The sequence below is a fragment of the Piliocolobus tephrosceles genome, chromosome 1 (assembly GCF_002776525.5).
Source record: "Piliocolobus tephrosceles isolate RC106 chromosome 1, ASM277652v3, whole genome shotgun sequence".
NCBI classification, from domain to species: Eukaryota; Metazoa; Chordata; class Mammalia; order Primates; family Cercopithecidae; genus Piliocolobus; species Piliocolobus tephrosceles.
Genome location: NC_045434.1, coordinates 84556392 through 84578846, shown reverse-complemented (window position 1 = coordinate 84578846; position 22455 = coordinate 84556392). Strand labels below are relative to the sequence as shown.

Here is a 22455-nt window from a genome sequence, read left to right as displayed (position 1 = left end):
TATAGTGCCTGCACGCTCCACACACAAGACATACACATACGCACATGCCCATGCACAGTATACACAAGGTACACATACAGCACATGTACATGCACAGTACACACAACACATACACCACATGCACAGCACACACACGTGCATACACATACAACACACAAGGCACACAGGTACTCACAGTGCAAGTATACACACATGCACATGGACATATACACGGTACAAGTACATGCATAACATATGTACACATAGCACACACAGTAAACATAAATGCACAATATGTGTACAGTACATGCACACTACACACAGCATGCACATGTACATACACAGTAAACATACACACCTGTGCACACACACACAGACACGTACAATGGGTGCAGGTGGTAGCCAAGGCAGCTATGTGTGCATACAAATACAAATGTGTCTGAATGTGGTGCATGTTGTATTCCAGGAAGTGTATGGACCTGGGACGGACACTGCCCTTCCTCCCTCCCTCCCCGCAGCTGCCGAGTGGAGGCCAGCAGCTCCTCCCGGGTGCGAGGCCAATATGGATGACCCAGAGCTTGTTTGTGGTCAGGAGGGTGAGAGGAGCAGCCTGTGGGAAGACTGGGACACAGCGCTGGCTGGCACGGCATTGGGGACATCTTACCTGGGTTAGTTCCTGGGTATCTGCCTCGGAAAGGGCTGGCAGGCTTGTCTGCAGGTGCAGTGCTGTGCCCTCCTGGTCTACTATGGGTGGCTCACGGTGCAGGGTACGGCCCATCAGCCCAGATGCTGCAAGGAGAGCAGATGGTCAGCGGTGACATCTCTTGGAGGTGCAACAACCCTTGTGTGCTCTGGATGGCAGAGCGTGGTCTTTGAGGCGGTGTTCCTCCTGCCACCACATGCAGGACTGCTTCCTCTCTCGACCTCTGCAAGCCTTGCCTTGCCACCCAGCCCCGAAGGATCAGGATCTGCAACACTGCAAACACATGGTGGCCACTCTGTACCTCTCAGAGTAAAAGCTCTACATCCCAGGTGGGTTTGTTTTGTTTTGTTTTGTTTTGAGAAAGGCTTAAGATTTGTAGTATACAACACAAGAATCATTGAACTCTGGTGAAATGCACGTCACGCAAGACTGGGGAACTGCAGTGACATCTGAGCTACTCTGCAGAAGGCTGTGGTTCCGAAGAGCACAGGAAGTGGCCCACAGCCCGGGCCAAGCACAACCACATGTCTGCACCACCGAGGTGGGAGGTGAGTCAGAGCTGCCCGTGGTCAGGCTCAGAGAGGACCTGGGTGTTTCCACCCTGCAGTGAGCCTCGGGGCTCTAGGCTACCTGCCAGAGGCAGTCTCGCTCCACAGAAAGTGGCCCAGTGTGCCTCCTGCAGAGGCCACCTGCCCTTTATTTACAGAGCAGCTTCAACGGCAGCCTTGACACCCTGGGGCCCAGATAAGTGCGCAATGTTGTTGGCTCTTCCGCAGCACAGGCAGCTCCCCGACATCTGGTGTAGCCGTCATTTAGGAAGATGCCAGGAAACAGGCAGGGAGAGTGCAGTTGCAGTGCCAGCTCCCGATGGGGCAGAAAGGCAGGTGGGCGGCCTCAGCATCCCTCCCAGGGTCCTACCTCAGCCAGCAGAGCCTATGCCCTCCTCACTCCTGATGAATGTGGCAGCCCGGGAGCAGTGGCCGAGCACGCCCTCAGAAAAGGAGAGGAAAGGGGGGATATCTGGGAGTGCACTCTTGCTGGGGCTGAGGGCACATCCCTTCTAGCCTATCACCCCCTAAATGACACTTATAAGCTCACCTTCCAACTCCACCCTCCACAGGAGTGATGCCACTTCCAACACGCCACCCCCGCCAGCCTATCACCCCCCAAATGATCCTGACAAGCTCACCACCCGATAGCACCTGGCTGAGCAGAGAAGGAACAGCCGTGCCCAGGGCCACAGGGGACTGAGCACAGAGATGGCCCTAAAGAGGGAGCGGCTCCAGGCCCAGCAGATGGGTGCAGGTGCGAGTGGGGAAGTTGGGTAAGACTCAGGTGGGAAGTGAGGGGCTCCCTTCACAGACAGTACCAGTGGAACAGATCGCCCAGAAGGCTGTTTTCCTATCCCACTCTTCAGAAACAGAATCTGGTTGCAACCAAGCACAACAATTTTACAACGTAAGTTTGCAACACCCAAGCTGTATATGGGTGCTCTCTGGGGAGCTGCGGCCCACTACTGTGCTTCTCCGAATTTGTACATTACCCATGGGAGTCCACAGGCCCTCACAAGAAGCTGCTCACTGAGGAGCCCTTCTCTGAAACGCTGAGCCATAGTGCACAGGCCAAGCTAGGCTGGAAGACACAGCCACAAACTCAGAGGACGCGTGCCCCTGGTGACCTGAGATCACAGGGCGGCCCCCGTCCACCTCGCAGCACCAGCACAGCCTAGGCCACAGGAATGGAGGGGCATAAACTGCCCAGCCTGTGCTGCACCAGTGCCCCCATCCTCCAAGAGCCCTACACCCCACCCCGCCCTGCCCAAGGCTCTCGTAGTCTGGTCTGCAGTGTGCTGCCTGCAGTGTGCTGTGTGATGGTCTACAAGACTGCTACGTGCTGGTGCCCCAGATCTGACTTGCTGGGTGTTGGGAGCAGAAGGACCATGTGCTTTCCTCAGCATCTTCTTGAGCTGCAATTCCCTGGCTACGGCGTGAACTTTAAAAAAACAAAACAAAACAAAACAAAACAAAAACTATCTATTTTGTAGAGATAGCATGTCCCTAGGTTGGTATCAAACTCCTGGCTCAAGTGATCCTCTTGCCTCCGCCTCCCGAGTAGCTGAGACCACAGGCATGCAGCACTACAACCTGCTAACTTTTGTGTTTCTGCTTGTTTTGAGACGGAGTCTTGCTCTGTCGGCTGGAGTGCAGCGGCGCGATCTCAGCTCACCACAACCTCCACCTCCCAGGTTCAAGGGATTCTCCTGCCTCAGCCTCCCGAGTAGCTGGGACTACAGGCACCCACCACCACACTGGGCTAATTTTTTAATTTTTAGTAGACACAGGGTTTCACCATATTGGTCAGGCTGGTCTTGAATTCCTGACCTTGTGATTCCACCTCTGCCACCCCAACTGCTGGGATTACAGGTATGAGCCATGGCGCCTGGCCTAATTTTTGTATTTTTTTATAGAGACGGGGGCTTGCTATGTTACCCAGTTGATCCTCTGTCTTCTGCATCCAAGTGATCCTCCCACATTGGCTTCCCAAAATGCTGGGCTGCAAGCATGAACCACCGTGCCCAGCCCACACAGGCTCTTAAGGGCAGAGCCCCTAGGCCTCCCTACCTAGGACATGGCTTTCATTTCAGCACCTGAGGCTGCGTGACAGGGACACTCAGGCCGTTCTGGAATTTTAACAAAAAGGACTTTGCCTAAACACTCAGAAGGCTGGACAGAGCGCTTAAGCCTCAAGCCACAATGTTTCTGTTGGGCGCGGCGGCTGGGGTCCTGGTGAGACTGCACCCCGCCATCTCCAGAGCCACAGTGCTCATGGAGCTGCTGAGTCACGCTTTTAACATTTCTTCCAGGAAAGCTTAATGTGGTTCTCTAAGGATGGTTTCTGTCTTGGGGTCATGAGTGACTGCAATTAAACAAAAGCATCACAGGTGGTTCACAGCAAGAGGGGTGGGGTGATTCGACTGTCCGGGAGTCACCTTGCTGGCCTGGGGGTGCAGGAAGCCAGCCCAGGAAGAGCTCAGGGCACACTGTGGGCTGCAGAATGTGTGGGTCAGCTGGAAAGAGGGTGCCCTGAGGCCAGAGGCCCCTGTGCAAGACACAGCTCCGTCTTCACTGCCAGTGCTCACGAGGGGCTGCCTGCACCTGCCTGGGAGCGGGGATCTGGGCTGCCAGCCTGTCTTTCCCCAGCAAGTCCCTTCCCTCAGCCCTGGCCTCCAACACTCACCTGTCACCCAGGAAAAGGCCTCTGCTAGGCCTGGTGGGCCTGTGAAGCTAGCACACAGGTTAAGGACAGCATAGGGAGCTGAATGGAGGAGACAGCAGCTTGTGTGCTCCATCTCCCACTCGACCAACACGTGCACGCAGGTGGGGGCCGAGCAGCTTCCTCTGATAGGCTCTAGGCCAGCTGACGCAGTACCCCCGGGCTCCCCAGTCAGCCCATCCTGGGCCCACGGTACCACAGCAGGCTCCTGGGTGCTTCTGCTCCAGTGGGAACTTCCCTGCCTCAAAAGACGCCTGGCACTAACGACCTGCAGAGTCAACCTCAGCCACCCCGATGCTCTGGTCCTTTACTAACTGCCCACTCCCCGCGCCGGCCTCCTGCCCTGCCCTGCTGCTGGTGCTGCTGTGCAGATAGACACATGGCCCAGGGAAGCAGAGGTACAGGAAAGGCTGTCATCAGAGAGCTGCAGGCCCAGGCAGGCCTTAGCCCCAAGACAGGCAGTGAGTGACAAAGAAAAAACTCAGTGAACAAACAGCCTTCAAATACGCTGTGCACAGCAGGGTGGAGGCTCACGCCTGAAATTCCAGCACTCTGGGAGGCTGAGGTGAGAGAATCACTTGAGCCCAGGAGTTTAAGACCAGCCTAGGCAACACAGCAAGACCCCATTTCTAAAAAAAAAAAAAAAAAAAATTAGCTGGGCATGGTGGTATGTGCCTATAGTCCCAGCTACTTGAGAGGCCAAAGTTACAGTGAGCTATGACTGCATCACTGCACTCCAGCCTGGGTGACAGAGTAAGGCCCTGTCTCTAAAAGAAAAAAAATAAATAAAAAGAAAAAGAAAATACTGCGCATGTCCCTTGGTAGGATGTGTGGGAAGGAAACCTCACCCTGTGGCCTTCCTCCCAAACCACAGCCCAGGCTGACTGCAAGAAAATTTGAGACGGAGGCTGCTGTGCAAGCCCTAGCCCGGCCTCCAGAAGGCTGTCAGAACCCATAGGGCCCAGAGACACGAGAGGAGGGTGATCGTGCAGCCCTGGGTGCTCCTCGAGGCAAGGACGAGTGTCTAGAATAAAATAAAATGTGCATTCGGCACACAGCCCTGCAGAGGTCTCTGGAAAGGCTCCCTGCCCTGGGTGTCCCTCCCTGACAAGTGCCCATCCAGCGTCGTAAGGCTGCCACCCTGTGGCCACACGTGCACCAGCGCTCATCCCAGAGGCAGAGATTTCTAAGACATCCGTCATGGTTTCCACCTTCAGGGAGCCCACAGTTTCCAGCGGAGAGCAGTAAACACAAGGAAGCTGGCACAGAGTCCCCGTGCCTACGCATGGACAACAGCAGCAGGCAGCAGGCAGAGGCAAGGCCTCAGAGCTGCGAGTGCCCCACACACTACTGAGCTCCCAGCAAACGGGGCGCCGCCTTCTTGCTAACAACAGCACCAGGCAGGGCACTGCACGCTCCAACCCCTGCACGGAGCCTCTCCAAGAACACCCTCTGGAGGCACAGCTGCCCCATGAGACCAGCACCTAACTGGACAGGCCAGGTTGCCCATGGGGGTGAAAGTGAGCACGGAGAGGGGGCACAACAGTCCCCCACAGGAGGCACAGTCCATCCCACACATGCGGCAGGTCCCTGTGGGACTATGTGTTGCGTGTGCCACGTGGCAAGATGGCTGCCCCAGGTACTCGAAACACCACGGGCCAGGTGCAGCCGTGCAAGTGAAAAGATGGTGCTCGCTGTGGCTACAACCCGCACTCAGGTGACCTAAACTAACGGGGCCCTCCTAGCAGAGCAGGAAGGGTGATGCCATCAGTCCTGAATCCTGAATGCACATTGAGGCCCCCAGAAAAGGTCATGATTCCCCTCTGACCTCAAACAGCACAGGTTGCAGGAACCCACTTACAAACACCAGCCCGCAGAACACAGGAGTGCTGGCCACCACAGTGCAGCCAGGTTGGCGACATGGCAGGGCCACTAAACACACTGAGTGCTTCTCTATTGGGACCCTGGAGAGTAGTCCTGAACTCCACAGAATGTCACAAACTTCCCGCCTGAAGCCATACCCGGGGATCCCTCTTCAGTCCCCACACCACCAGGACAGTCCCCAACTCCACAGCATGTCACACACCTCCTCCCTGAAGCCATGTGCAGCAGTGCACCTGTGCCATTCACCTTGAATGTGGGTGAAGACCTCTACTTCCTATGCTTCTGTAGCCTGTCTCCCACTAGGATACTCGGGTTTGGGCCTGCACTTTAGTGACAGCAGCTCATGGTGACCTTTGATCTCCCCATCTTGATCAATGGATTTCGTTACATTTCACACCATGTGCTCCATTCCATAGGGGTCAATGCCTGTCTTTGCAACCCCTGACTTTAAGGCATACACAGGAAGGTGGTAGGTTCTCTGTGATTGAACCACATGCTGCATATCTAAGGTGTGCACCTTTCATTTTTAGGGTGTGTGTTCAGCCCTGGGGCTCATGGGACTCAATCTATTATTATGTGTATTTCTTTCTGAAACTTGAAGCCATTTGGCATAGAAAGCAAAACATTTTCATATTAGAGAAACAGGTCATGGGAACTGAAATCTTTCTCTCAAGAGAAAAATTAAAGAAATCAAAAGGGTAGCAAATATCTCTTCCTTTTAGCAGACATCTGGCGATCAAAATCCCTAAGAGCACAGCTTTACATGCTTTACATATAGACACGCATTAGAGTATGGATGTCCATGTCACATACATGCACAATACATATGCACTGGTACATGTGTACATCATATGCACACATGCATGCGTATTAGCTATAATGCTAATATTAGAAAATGGAGTCTTTTATGACATTGAGATTTCTTAATCAGAGCTTGAAGACAAACTGCAGGGGAAAATTGGTGGATTTTACCATAGCAAGATAAAAGATTCCTGTAAGGGAGGAAGAGAGTCTAGAGGAAGTGGCTGCAGCTTCTAAGCCAGCCAAGGCTGATGGTCCAGGATAGCAGGAAAGTCTTGCACATCTGTCGGGGAAGAAAGCATATGAGGAAAGAAGAAAACACAACAGGCCATCCATAGAGCAAAACCTGCAGGGCCAAAACAAATACAATGCATCAGAGGCCCCACCTCCTAACCAAAGAAAGGGTAAAGGCAAGAATAACACCAAGGGGCCACCAGCTTCCCATCAGACAGGCAGGACCATGGTGGCTCCTAGCACATGAGCCTCAGTCCTGTGCTAGGGAGGAGGTGGGCCAAACGTGGTGGACATGCCAAGATGCAGGGTGTCTGCCCCTCAGCCCAGCCCCGAGGACAGGCCAGCTGAGCATTCACAATCTACAACGGAGTCTGCAGGAAGGCACCGTGGCCACTCCACACACATCTGAGAATGCCACAAACACACAGAATCATGCTGCACAGTTCTCAAACACACATATCTTTAATAGCATGTCTGGGCGCCAGGCTGGGAAAACCTAGATTACATGTCCAGGGAAACAGGAGTAGGCAAAGTAGGGGTGATGGGAATGGCCCCACCAGGGGAAGTGAGATGGTGCCAGTCACAATCCTGAGGTGCTGGTTCCCACATCAAAACGAGGGGAGATGAGAGAGACAACAGCAGGAGCTTCCTTTTGCTCTGATGCAATCATTCTGAAAGCCCTTACTGTGTCATAGCAGGTTCTGCATCACCATAACTGAGCACCTGAGACTGGGTAATTTACAAAGAACAGAGCTTTAGTCAGCTGACAGTTCTGTGGGCTGGGAAGTCCAAGGGCATGCCCTGGCTTCCACCAAGGACTCTTGTGTTGTGGCAGAGACACTCAAGAGTGGAAGCGGACATAGGCAAAGAGACAGAATCAGAGGGGCATCCTGCCTCCTAACAACTCACTCTTGGGAACGAATGCATTCCCAGAACTCATCCAGGCTTCCCAGAGGAAGCACTCACTACCACGAGAACATCACTGAGACACCCAGAGGGCAGAGCCCTTGTGACCAAACACCTCCTAGCCCTGCCACACTAGGGACCAAATTTCCACATGAGCTTCGGTGAGGACAAACTGTATCCAAAGCATGGTACCGACCTGCTTTGGAATCCATGCACCTATCAAGTGTATAGTTAACTCTCAGTGATTTCAGATTCACAGATGTCAAGTACAAGGAAAATGGTCTGGAATTGTTTTCATGTATAAACAAACGAGCTGTCTCTAGCAAGCTGGAGGCCAGCAGCTGCTCTAGGTGACGCATCTATTAGGCATTTCCCACAGGCGTGCTGAGTCTGTCTGTAATTTTAGAAGTCTGTGCATGCGCTCACTGCCTTGTCGGTCACTAACCTGCATGCCAGACTGAGCAGCTTTTCTCTGCAGGTGAAGAGGTTCTTGTGCTTCTGAGCACCAACGCATCTTCTAACAGCTCCATCTTCTTGCTGAATTGCACTTCTAAAATGGGAATAACCTCTGGCATCTTGGCGGATATCAAACGATAGGCCACGTCTGGCTTTCCAATAAACCGCTGGCGGATGCTAATTTCATAAGGTGAGTGGACCTTGATGTCATCCACATCCTCTCTTTCAAACCTGTGCATGAGCAAAGAACTGGAGTCATGTATTTCCAACCCAGACACAAGGACGGTGAGCCTCCCTGGCTTAACGTGAGACTCTGTTCTGTGGGAAATAATGGCAGGAATTTTTATCAATATCCTTTCTTTCCCAAAGGCTTCACAACTGGTCACAGAGACACCTTCCCTAGGCTTTGTTTCCGGTGGCGTCTTCCAAAGCTTGGAGCTAAAGGGCCACCAAGCAGGAGATTCCAGTTCTGTCAGCAATCTGAAAAAGCAAACAAAACATGGAAAACTGGATCAATTCATGTTTAAGGAGTAATACCTTTTTTTTTTTGGAAAACTGTTTTAACCTTTGTAAAGCATGTTGCCATTTTACTGTACTTCATTTCCACATGCACTCCATGAAGCAGGAGGCACAGGGACTTTTATTTCCAGTGTGAGAAGAGAAAGCTGGGGGCCAGGGCAGTGAGAACATTCATCCACAGATGCAAAGCCAACCAGCAAAAAAACAGCAAAAATGCACACCTTCTGCCCACACCATGCTGCCTTGACAGGTCATCTTGATTCAAAATAAAACCTGTACTTACTGTCTAGGGAGCTATCTAACAGACCTTTCTGCTGTGATGGAATGTTCTACGTCTGCGCTGTCCATACCGTAGGAGGCACATGTGACAACTGAAGCTCTGCCTAACAGGCTCCTTCCCCCAGCCTCGGCCAGACCCAGCATTAGAGTGCTTCCCCACCACCCACACTCTCAACACCCACTCTCATCCGCATGCTCCAGATTCCTGTTGGTGCCAACTGCACCTCCTCCTCAGAGTACACTTTGTATCCTGTCTTTCAGCTTCTGCTGGAATTGGAGTCTAGTTGAGCATCTACAGGTGTGGGGACAGGAGCTGAGGAGAACCCAGCATGTCTTGCAGGATGAATCTACTTAGACTGGGAGGAAGGGCTGCTTCTACTGGCCAGGAAGTTTCTGCAGCCTTCAGGGACTCAGCGTCCCCAGATTCTGCAGGCTGCAGTCACATGTCTGCACTGGGGTTCTCAGGGTCCCGTTCCATCTCGGTCACGCCCTCAATGTCACAATAGATGCCATGCGCAGTTAGAATTCAGCCACTTGCAGCGGGAGACTCCAGATTCTGTTTTCAGAAAGCTCTGTCCTGCAACTACAGGAGCTAAGGGCTTCCCTTGGAGCAGATCCAGAAATGTCCAGGCTATTCCTGGAGCACCCTGAGCTCATTTGTTTCTTTCCCCATGCTGCCCAGAGGGGTGACTGTGTCAGTCAGGGTTCTTCAGACAACAGAATCAGTGGGTATGTCGGGGGGGAGGGAAGGATGGGCTTATTTGAAGGAATGGCTCCCATGGTTGTGACACTGCACCTAAGCTAACTGCCATGGGCCAGCCTATTAGAATTATTAGCAAGATTACATGGGGAAAATCATGGCTACTTTCACTAACTTCCGGTTGAACGTGGCATTTCCTTCCATCCTGAATGTAGACAGCTTGAGTATTAGTCGAACCTTTGACTGTCACCAACAGAAATCTCATCACATTAGTTATTGCAGATCTCAATATATCACATCAACCCCTGCTTTAAAATAACTGCAGTTACTAGACCTGCCGTTGGCTTCAGTATCTCACACATCAATAGGAAGACATCATATGATCTCAGCCTGCATTTATTACAGGCCGTTCTTAGTCAAGATTATGTATTATTATCCAAATTAAAACAAAAGGTGCGCAGACAGTTTGCTCACTGGCATTTGGGATTTTGATGAAGGTAGATGAGTGAGCACTCCGTGGCTTCCTTGCCCTGACTTACCTCTAAGTGACCATAATATCTGTGGTGCAGTAGATGGATGTGAAATGTCAAAGTGGTAGCTGCACCCAAGATGGTCTGTTTTAGTTGCCAAGAGCAACACTCACACGTTTTCTTTTACAGTGATGACTCCTAGCACTATAGTGAAGGTCTAGGGATGAATGCAGAGATTTCTGGTTCCAAAATCATGCCGCAGACACCAGCTGGCTCCACTCCTCCCACTGAAAACCAGAAACAAAGGCACAGCACCAGCAATATCCCAGAACTCAAATGTGAGAATGGGATGGCCTCTGGGGCCACAGAGAAAGGAACAATTCTGAACAGAGGACTAAGGGAATTGACCTTCCACATCCGAGACACTCCTCACCCGGATAAAGTTCCCCTGACTCACAGTCTCCTATCTGGAAAAAAAGAGATCGAGGTGAATAACCTGCTTCCCTGCCTTCTTGGGCTCCCTGGCAGGAGGCATGCTCCTACCTCAACCCATGGGAAGCACTGCCAAGGAAGAAATGGCCCTAAGCACAGCCAGAAACAGTGGGGCACGGCAAGACCAGGACGCTCAGCCCTGGGTGCTGTGCACAGTAACTCGGCTTAAGGAAACACCTAGAGTAGCTGTTGGGCAGTACTACACCACGGGAGGTGTAATCCCCAGGACCCCAGGCAAAGCCCCTCGCCAGCCTCTCCACACAATTGGGACATCCCCTCCTAGATCTACCCCATTTCAGACAGGCAGCGCCCTAACTGTTTGCTGGAAATACACGTGGGCAGAAGAGGCACCACCATCGGGGCACTGCTGAGGATGGTCGGAGGCTTCTGAGCAGACAGAAGGACAGGCAGGAGCCTGATCTAAATGGCTGAGGCCGGGTCCAGAAATATTCTGTGTATCAAAGTGGCACCTGGTCACACACAGGGGATTTTCTTTTCTTTTTTTTTTTTTTGAGTCGGAGTCTTGCTCTGTCACCCAGGCTCCAGTGCTGTGGCACGTTCTCAGCTCACCGCAAGCTCCACCTCCCGAGTTCACGTCATTCTCCTGCCTCAGCCTCCCGAGTAGCTGGGACTGCAGGCACCCACCACCATGCCCCGCTTATTTTTTTGTATTTTTAGTAGAGACGGGGTGTCATCATGTTAGCCAGGATGGTCTCGATCTCCTGACTTTGTGATCTGCCCGCCTCGGCCTCCCAAAGTGCTGGGATTACAGGCGTGAGCCACCACGCCCGGCTGGGATTTTCTTAAAGGTGACCAATTTGCAAATTAGATCTTAAAGGAAACTGATATTGAAAAAGAAGAAGAAAAATCATACTCATACCTAGGAATCTCAAAACTGAAAGGGGACTGAAGGTCCTCTGGGCCAGTGTCCAATGTGAGTCATGTTACACAATCCAACAGAGATGAGAGACGCACTGCTCATGTGATAACTTACTAGGCTTTCAACAACTGTATATAGTCAGAAATGTTGCTTTTATGAAGCCAAATTTTCTTTCCTATTATTTTACCACTGTTGATAAAACAAAAACAAAAACAAAAACAAAAACAAAAACCCACAGTCCATAATACATGTTAAGAGATTTATTCTGAGCCAAATGTGAGGACCATGACCAATGACACAGCCTCAGGAGGTCCTGTGAACATGTGCCCAAGGCAGTGGGTTACAGCTTGGGTTTATATGTTTTAGTGGGACATAAGACATCAATCAATGCATTGGTTCAGTCTGGAAAGACGGAATAACTCAAAGCAGAGGCTTACAAGTCACAGGTAGATTAAAAGATTTTCTGATTGGCAATTGGTTAAAAGATGGTTTTCCCCTGGCGTTGGGCCACTCAGTGGCCCAGGTTCTCCTCCAATTGTCCTAGACAAATTCCATGTCGTTCTGCCAGTTGGTGGCCTGCAGGCGAGCCGGTGCCTGTCGGTGCATTCCTGTCACCTTTAGTTAAGAGTTATTATCTAAAAACCTGGAATCCCAGCATGGGCACAAAGTGAGACTCCATCTCTACAAAAAAATTTAAAAACTAGGCTGGGTACGGTGGCTCACACCTGTAATCCCAGCACTTCAGGAGGCTGAGGTGGATTACTTGAGGCCCAGGAGTTTGAGACCAGCCCGGCCAACATGGCAAAACCCTGTCTCTATCAAAAATCCAAAAATTAGCTGGGCATGGTGGTGTGTGTCTGTTATCCCAGCTACTCAGGAGGCTGAGGTGGGAGAATTGCTTGAACCTCGAAGGCAGATGTTGCAGAGAGCCGAGATCACGCCACTACACTCCTGACTGGGTGACAGAGCGAGACTCCATCTCCAATAAAAGAAAAAAGAAAAGAAAGAAAAGAAAACTGGCCAGACGTCGTAATTCATGTCTGTGGTCCAGCTACATGGGAGGCTGAGGTGGGAGGCTCACTTAAGCCCAGGAGTTGGAGGCTGGAGTGAGCTGTGATCGCGCCACTGCACTCCAGCCCAAGTGACAGAGTAAGACCCTGTCTCAAAAAGTAAAATAAATAAAAACCTGGAATCAACTGAAAGGAGTGTCTGGGCTGGCGATGGGGGGGCCAAGGTTGTTACGGAGATTAGGTCTTATAGGTGGCTGCACTGAGAGATGACTGATGGCAAGTGTTTCCTATTCCAACCTGCAGGAGGAGGAGGGCATAATGAGGCATGTCTGAACCCCTCCTTCTTTTCATGGTCTGAACAAGTTTTTCAGAATTACTTTGGAATCCCCTTGGATAAGACAGGATCCATTCAGTCAGCTGGGGTGCTTAGGATTTTACTTTTAGTTTATACAACTAAAGGACCTAGTTTAGCTTTCTAAAGAAAAAGGTCTCAAGTGACAGCCATCAATTATTTTAGGCAGTCTTGGTCAGCTTTCCTCTCCAGGCAAAACACTTTTGATTCCCTCTCACAGGTCCTGGTTTTAGTCCTCTCAATTTCCTGTGACCCCCTCATTTCCTCAGTGTTCCCCTCAAAGGCCTACAATGCTCCTGTGCCTCCTGAAGGAGCAGGGCAGGCCACCAGCTCTGATCACAGTGCTGTGAGGTGACCTGCCAAGCACACAATGACATGGGTGCACACACTTTAAAAATCTCTATATCCAGCCACTTCGGAAAAAAGCATGGAGGCTCCTCAAAAAATTAACAAGGAACAGTTTTGGAAGTGCTGGAAAGGGGAGGGCATGGTCCCTTTAAATGATATGGAAAAGGGGAAGGGAAATGCTGGGTAGAGGAGGGCATGGTCCCTGACTAGGGCTCCATCCTCACGGACAGACAGGCAGGCATTTTTGTTTTCCTGCCCAAATGCATTTCCCAAGACCACCCTGGCCTGCCACACCCCTGTCCTGTGCCTATAAACACCCTGAGACCCTAGCAGGCAGACACACAGGTGGCCAGACATCAAGAGAAGCACATCAGCAGAGGGATACAAGGGTCGCTGGATGTTGACAGGAATGCACCAACAGGCATCAGCACAGCTGCAGGCCACCAACGGGCAGAATGATGTAGAGTTTGGCTGGGGCAGTTGGAGGAGAGCCCAGGCCACTGAGTGGCCCAACTCCAGGGGAAAACCATCTCCCTTTGGGCTTCCCCATCTGCTGAGAGCTACTTCCACTCAATAAAACCTTGCACTTATTTTCCAAGCCGACGTGCAATCTCATTCTTCTGGTACACCAAGGCAAGAATCCCAGGATACAGAAAGCCCTCTGTCCTTGTAAAAGGATAGAGGATCTGATTGAGCTGGTTAACACAAGCCACCTACAGATGGCTAAACTGAAAGAGCACATGGTAGCACATACCCACTGGGGCTCCAGGAGCTGTAAACATCCACCCCTAGATGCTATCGTGGGCTTGGAGACCCACAGCCTGCCCGTCTGTACGCTCCCCTAGAGGTTTGGGCAGCAGGGCACTGAAGAAGCCAGCCACCCCCCGTGTCGAATGCCCTGTGAGGGGGACAAGGGAACCTTTCCTTTTCAGAACCACCATGATTTTGCAATCCTGCTTGTGGGTTTACACCTGTTCCACAGTGGGCAAGCCTATGTAAAACTGCCTGCGACGTGAGGAAGCTGAGAGGCTGCAGTAAGAAGATGACAGACCCCGCTTCTCAGAAGGAAGCATCTAACAGCGACTTATGGACACGAAGGCAGGTCTGTGTCTTGGGCAGCGGTGAGATGAGGCAGTGGATCTCACGCCATGGCCCCCAGACCCAGGGCTTCTGCACCACAGAGGACATATGTGTAGGACAGACCCCGCAGGAAAAGATAAGAATGCCACATGAACCTGCCCAAGGGCAGGGTATGTGGTAAGTACCTGCCCTTACACAAGGAACAATAAGTGAGGTAGAAATTTTAAGAGGCATCCCCAGAATTGGGGTTAATCAGATGTTAACAAAGCCGATTAGCATCCAAGATGGAGTTGCTTTAGCCTCCACAATAGCCAAAGGAAATAAAACCAGTATCTCAAAGCGACACCAGCACTCCCATATTCACTGCATCGTGCTTCACTATAGCCAAGGCATGGAAACCACATGTCCATCCACAGACTAATGGATTGAGAAAATGGAACAGTACTGACCCCAACTTAGAGAAAAGCTTGTTTACTTGAATATAATTATATATAATTATTGCTTTGCTTGAGTCTGTAGATTATTAAAAATGCCTTGGGAAAACAGGACCTTCAACAGAAATAAAAGAAAATACACCAACCAACAACTCTGGGAACCAACAACTAACTCTGGGACTCAACAGCTCTGGGAACCAACAGCTCTGGGAACGGGCTGATCAGTCTGATAAGAACAGGCTGATGATGCCTGCAGAAGGCCACAAAGCATTGACCAAGAAAGCAAGGATTAACTGCCCATCTGAGACTTTGCAGGTTTCACAAGGGTGCTTTAATCATTTCCCCTAATTTCCCTTAAAAACCCCTGACCTGTAGTCACAACTCAGGGAGGTGGTCTTTGAAAACGAGTCTACCACCCAGAGGTTGCTGGCTTCCTTAATAAAGCTAACTTTCCTTTCACCAAAGCTCATCTCTTGGGTTTTGGCTTTCAAGCAATGAGTGGCTGAGACCTGAGTTCAGGTACAAAAATATAGTGTCTATACGCCATGGAATTTTATTCAGCCGTAAAAAAGAAGGAAATCCTGCCATTTCACCAAGATGGACAGACATGGAGCACATTATGCTGAGTGAAAGGCGCCAGACACAGAGACAAACCCTGCATGACGCATGTGGGACCTCAAGAAGCCAAACTCACAGAAGCAGAGAGAAGGGCAGATGTGGGGCGGGTGGAGAAGCTGGGAGAGGGTGGCCAAGGGCCACCTTTGGTTACAGGATGAACAAGCTCTGGGCAGTAATGACATGGTAGCTGCAGCTCTCCATACTAATAGTACACTTGAAATCTGCCAAGAACACAGATCTTAGGTGTTCTCAACACTCTCAAGGAAAAAAAGAAAAAGGGAACAAAATGACAGGCATGTGAGGTGAAAGCTGTGCTCATGGGCATGACTGTGGTGGTGACTTCACAGTGGGTACAAACATCGCATCACCAAGCCACATGCCTGAAACATACACAGGTTTTCTCAGCAATACCTCAATAAAGCTGCAAAAAATAATTATACTTAAAAACAAAGTCTTGGCCGGGCGCGGTGGCTCAAGCCTGTAATCCCAGCACTTTGGGAGGCCGAGACGGGCGGATCACGAGGTCAGGAGATCGAGACCATCCTGGCTAACACGGTGAAACCCCGTCTCTACTAAAAATACAAAAAACTAGCCGGGCGAGGTGGTGGACGCCTGTAGTCCCAGCTACTCCGGAGGCTGAGGCAGGAGAATGGCGTAAACCCGGGAGGCGGAGCTTGCAGTGAGCTGAGATCTGGCCACTGCACTCCAGCTCGGGCGACAGAGCAAGACTCCGTCTCAAAAAAACAAACAAACAAACAAACAAACAAAAAAAACAAAGTCTTTATGTAATTGGCCCCAATCTTTCACATTGTTTTTCTGACCTGCTTTTCAAAATCCTGTGTCAGATTTGTCTTGCTTGTGTCTGTTCTGTTTCTTGCATGTACTGGAGGCTGGGAGCCCTGCCTGTGGGCCTGGGGAAATGAGCCGGGCACCAAGCGATGGGCCGGTCCCTTCTGGAAATGTAGTGGGTTACCCAAAGATGGGCTGAGCCAAAGAAACAAGAGTTCCACCCACAACACCAGCATCTGACCCAGCACCTGGGCCCCTTTAGTGCTCCCTGACCACTGTGGCCTTGATTGTGAGGTGAAAAGCCCTCCCCGTGTCTCCCACTCTCATGGGACAGGCCGTCCTATGTTCACCTGCGTCGGCCTGCACCACCACGTCTCTCTCCTGCTCAGCAGCTGTCTCCCAGGAGTAGCCTGCCACCCTGCGTCAGCCCCACCACCTGTCCCACCACCCATCCTGGCCACCACAGGCCTCGCTGCCGGCCAGGCGCGCTCTCAGCTGATCCTCGGCACCCCCATTCTCATGTGCTGAGGAGCACGTCAGAGTGAGGCCCTGTGCCTGCCTGCATTCGTGTCTGGTTCATTCTTAGCGCTGGTGCTCAGAGCTCTTTCCCGCCAGGCAGGAGGACTGAGGTCGTGAGCCTGGCAGGACTGCAGGTCGCTTGCCTTGGCAGCCTCCTCCCAATCTCCCTCTACACAGTCTCTGGGTGCACACAACACTGGCACCGATGCCAGGTGGCCACGTGGAAACTTGGCTGGGCACAGAAAAAGATGCTCCATCTCCATGGCATTTTTTTGTCTGTGACTGGGAGGAGGACGACACCCCAGGAAGTAAGGAAAGCCACACTGTGCACCCACAGCCTCTGCTCCAGGACCACAGCACCCTCACCTATGGCCAGGGCTCAGTCTTCTGCGAATATCCCCGGACCTCCCCCTGCAGACACTCTCAGGGTCCAGCCCTGGGACACCCCTCAGCAGTGAGTCAGGGCAGGGAGGAGCCAGGGTGGAGGCACCATGGGGAGGGCTCCAGAATCCCACGGGCTGGAGGGCAGCGGGCTGGTCCCAGCTCACCAGGGCAGGGACCTCACCAGGAGGCTGGGACCTCACCAGGAGGCCGGGATGGTCACATTAGTGTCCATATAGCAGGGCCACGAGGCCCAGTCATCAAGCACTACTCTGCACGTGTTTGTGATGGTGTGTGTGTCCATGATATTAAATAGAAATTGGTGGACTCCCAGGAAAGCAGCTGGGCCTGTAATGTGGGCAGGCCCCGTGCAACCTGCCGAAGGCCTTAAAAGAACAAGAACTGATCCGAGCAACAGAGTCATGGCCTTGGGCCTATGACTGTCCCTGGGGCTCCAGCTGCTGGCCCCCTGCAGACTCTGGCCAGGGTAGAACACACACCTGCCAGTTACACAGAGGAGCTGGGATTGTCGGGGGCTCTGTCATCTTCTGGCTCCAGTCTTGTGCCAGCAAAGCTTTGACTGAAAGGATCTCCTCTTAGTCAAATAGAAGATGTGACCTCAGTCCAACTAACCCGCATGCCATACTGATGCACCAATACGACCCTACCTTAGGGCTGAGGGACAGTGGCCAATGCTGAGGCGGGGTTCCAGGAACACAGAGGTTCTGCCCACTGCAGCTGTGGGTGCTGGGAGGAAGTTCTCACTTTCCTCCAAATAATCACAAAACGAGAAACAACAGGCTTCAAAACGACTTTTCAAGAAATAATAAAAATAATTGAAAGCATTTAAAAACCTGAGCTATGTGTACTGAAACACACACACACAGATGACATACACAAATACACATGCAGACACAAACACACAGAAAACATACAGACACACACAGACGCACACACAGATGATACACAGCCACACACACATGTGCGCGCGCACACACATGTGCTCTCAAAGACGTGTCCTTAAAAAAGGGGCAGAGAGCAATAGAGGACGGCAAACTCAACACACACTTCTCCAAAGACAAAGGAAACAGACAAACACAGTGGCAGCCTGACACTGAAAAGGGGGCAGACTGGCAAATCCAGGAAGGCGGACAGTATGCCAGCAGTGGGATGCTGAGAGATGACGCAATTAGGATGCCAGAGCCCTATGGGGTGACGAGGAGAGAGTACCAGCACCCTCCCAGCAGGGGCAGGAAGAACGAGGAACACGCAGGCAGAAGTCCATGTGGCACTGTACTGGGAGACCCTCGGCTCCCAGATGGACCCACCCAAGTGGGCATCCCCCGGTCCCAGAAGAGGGACTGGATGGAACCCGAGGGCAGAGGGAGTGAACCTTCTACCTGAGACAGAAAGCAGCCCTCTAAGACTCATGCTCCAGACAGGAGACCCCAAGCTGAGGAACTGAGGGTCCCAGTAAAGGGGCCGGGGCTGATACCTCAGCCCCACACACACCATCTCAGGAAAAATGACCGCGACAAAAAAAACAGGCAATAAACAAGCACCTTGAAAACCAAGAAACCATAAGCAAAACAAGACTACTAATAATATCCAAACAGAGAAGATGCCCAGGCCATGATGTAAGACCCAAAGGTTTTTCCAGGAAACTGGAGGAACACAAAAGAGTTCTAAGAAATTACAAGTACAAATGAAAAATGGTAGGAAGATAAAAACCAGAAACATACACTAGAATAGCAACACTAAAAGAAAGCCAAATAAGAAATGAGTACCCAAACAGAAGACAGCAGGACTCAGAAACCAAAAATGGGACTTGGAAAAAGAAAAGCATTCTTAAACAAACTGAAGAAATTTTCTGGACATACACAAGGATTTTCATACTAAGAAACGTAACAGGAGAACATAGCTCATGAACAAATGGCAGATGCTGACAGGAGACACCTCACTCACAAAGACTGTCACCAAGACAGACCTCAATCCACCCTCTGTGATCTCAGAGGCCAGGGCCCATCCCCATTACCACATAGGAGCCACAGACACTGACAGGGGACACCTCACTAACAGAGGCCTTCATCAAGATAGACCTCACTCTACCCTCTGTGACCTCAGAGGCCAGGGCCTATCCCCATCACCACATAGAAGCCAGAAACAGGAGGTCACAGCACAGTCTCTGCTTGCTGGGTGTGGACTCAGCATGGTGCAGTGGAGAGCAGTAGTGCCAGGCACCCAGTGAGCCAGCACTCACTCAGATCTCACTGTGTGTTTCCAGCAGAGCGCACAGTGTATTCACAGCCTCGGTCTCCGAGTGCTGGATCTTACTGTGTGTACCCACTAAGCATGTACAGCAGGTGAACAGCCATGATCTCAGAATGCTGGATGTGGGCAAATATGGTGCAGTGGCCTGGAACGGTGCTTGGCACAATGAGCCCTCACATATGTGCATCTTACTCTGTGTGTGCCCTGCAAAGTGTATACAGCAAGCCCACCTGTCCGCCACCTCCAGGTCTGACTCCATCTTGTCCAGGCCTCTCATGACGCTGTCCAGCTGCTGGCCCTGGTGGTGCAGGACCCTCGCCGTGTCCTCCAGGCGTTTCTGGGATCCGGCCATGAGTCCCGTCAGCTCCTTGCCCCGGGTCCTGGGGCCAGACACGTCTGCCACAGCTCCAGGCTGAGACAGCAGCAGCTCCCTCCAGAAATGCTCAATGATGCTGAAGACCACATTTCGACTTGGCTGCAGGGAGCTGAACCAGTGCTTGGCCTGGCCCTTCTCCAGGATGGTGATGGAGCTGAAGATAAAATGAGAAGCCTCCTTCTTGATCTCAACTATGTTGGAGAGGGGGAAGCTGACCAGAATCTCTCCAGTGCTGTCAGTCATGAACCTGAGTGACACCAACGTTAAGGACAGTTGTCCAGCAACCCATCGCCTCTCGGGCTCCAGGTAGTAGGTGCACGGCCAGGCGTGGATGCAGATGTCCCTGCTCATCTGTTCCTGGGTCTGTCTGCGCCAAGGTCCAGGCCTCTTCTGCCTCTGAAGGAGAAGAGACAGTAACGCTGTGCCATCACCCGTGGACTGGAGACACAAGCAACCACGAAAGGATGCCGCCTCCCCTGCAGCTCTGGGCTCACACAGGCTGCAGCACACGGCTGACTCTCTATCCACCTGTGGCTGCAGGACAAAGCCCTTGTACCCTCTCAGCAGGTGAAGGAGGAGCAGCCAGAGCAGGAGGGCTGGTTTGGAACCAGGACCCCTGAGTCCCAGACTCATGCCCATCCCCCAGGCAGAGGGTTCATACTGTCATCTCCCTCACCACACTCTGTGCCCCTGCACCCAGCAAAGCCACCCTGCTTGGATCAGTGTCCACTGCTGGACGAGACTTGAGGAGGACATCACTGGAGACTTTGCCAGGGCCCTGGGCCTTAGACCTCAGTCCCAGGATGTACTCTCAGACCATTCCAAGGAGCACTGTCTTTTGGCCGTGATGTTCCCTTTAGATGCACATTCCCCTTCGGAAACTTCCATTCATCAACTTCATTGCATAGAGAAAACAATCCTGCGGACAAGTGTTTTCCCTTCTCATAACCCCAGCTAACCTTACAGCGTTCTACAGAACTGAGTAGTAACACGTACATGTACTAACTTACTGTATGTATGTAGTTTTACATAGCTGCAAGCAATTAAGGTGTCCTATCATGTTTTCACATCTACATTTATCAGTACAGTTTGGAAAGTCTTGGATGATAGATTTGAACGAACCCTCATGGAACATGCAGCCCAACTCTCTCATCGTACAGATAACGTAAGGTTAAGGGCCTTATGCGAGTTAATACGAGGGCCTTGTGCGAGATCCAGGCACTAGTGCAGGACTCTGCCAGGGTCAGAGCCAGGCCGGGGATGCCTAGCCAAGGTTCTGACAGCAGAGAGGGGTCCAAGGGTAGAGTGGCATTTCTCCCACTTCTCTCACAGAATTTCACTGTAACATGACTTTACTTATACAAACAGGACAGCCAGCCAGTGTAATTCCCCCAGACATCAAAAAGTGTGGGCTTTCCATGGCACGGCTAGAGGCTGTGGGGTCCTCCGCTTTCTGGCAGCATGTTCATGAGTCCCATTGTGTGCCAAATGCCCTGCTGGGCACCACCTACCCTGATCCGGTCCCTGGTTCCTGCAGCTCATGCAGTTTACACTCTCGAGAGCCAGGTCTTTCATGCAACTGCTGCACTAGACACCATGTCCCCAACACAAGGCTAGATAAGACGCACTGAAAAGCCACACCTGCATTTGAAGAGACTGCATCAAATGGGACCCTAATTATATGATATATGAGTACGCAGCCATCTGAGAACACACAATATGTTGTCACACGCAGACCACAGGGTGCACAACCACTGCAGGGAAGGAGGTGTGGCTGGACTGTGGTGGCTGCCTGGCTAGTCTCCCCAGTCCACAGCTTGCCCATGTGGCCACAGGCAGAGCCGCCACCCAGCTTCTCCCACATCCGCCCTCCCTCCAGGGCATGGCACTCAGCACATGGAGAGTGCCGCCTGCTCATCTGGCTGGAAGTTGTGAGGGGGAAGGGCCGCATTTCATTCATTACCCTCCTCGGCAACAACCTGTCACTGAGTGAATGGGATGGATGTTTGGGGCTTTAGGATGTCTGAGCAGCTGGGCCCCTGGGACATGGCTGAGGGAGTGGCCTTGACTGAATGCCCTGTGACCAGACAGATTCGGTCCCAACCAGGCTAATCAATGAGAAATCCTGCTGGAAGCCTAGACAGGACAAGACCGGGTGGATGTGGACGGGATGCAGCTCTCCTTACATCCCTGTGTGTCCACGGCAGCTTCGGCCCAGACTGTTTTCCAGAATGCCTGTGTGGCAAGCAGCCTGGGGCTGCGACTGGTTTCTCCCTCTTGGCCAGAGAGAGGATGTGAGTTGGGTACTAAGGATGCCACCTCCTCTGGGGGCAGAGGTAAGCAGGCTTGCCTTGCGGACATGCCCATTACAGCATGAGGGATTTCCTGAACCCAGGGCTCTCCAGCTGGGACGCAGATCCACAACGTGTGTAGCATCCACCTGGGATCCAGGCAGACAGGAAGCCCACTGTGCTGAGACAGCCGAGACCACGAAGGCTGGGGCCCCCTACAGGAAGGTGGAAACCATCTCAGACCCACTGCACCCCCTGGGTGATGCCTATGACATCTGCAAGGCCATTCTGCTCCAGGGTGTGGGTCCTTCCCACCAGACTGCTCTCTGATGCCACTAAATATTTAGGCAGCAAATGCCACACACCCACTCTCAGCTCACAACACCCTAAGATGTTTCTATTCGGGGACA

General features: G+C 51.9%; 1 protein-coding gene across 2 annotated transcripts in view; it reads right to left on the bottom strand.

The window, feature by feature from the left end:
* The window catches only part of SNAP47 (synaptosome associated protein 47), a 45250-nt gene that overhangs the window by 13389 nt on the left and 9406 nt on the right, over nucleotides 1-22455 (bottom strand). For both annotated transcript variants that reach the window (XM_023203612.2, XM_023203613.2), the window contains exons 2-4: nucleotides 19609-20150; nucleotides 8226-8716; nucleotides 644-768 (exon numbers count right to left, since the gene is read on the bottom strand). In XM_023203612.2, the coding sequence (XP_023059380.1) occupies nucleotides 644-768; nucleotides 8226-8716; nucleotides 19609-20105 (1113 nt within the window). In that variant the 5' untranslated portion in view covers nucleotides 20106-20150. The remainder of the gene's footprint in view (nucleotides 1-643; nucleotides 769-8225; nucleotides 8717-19608; nucleotides 20151-22455) is intronic.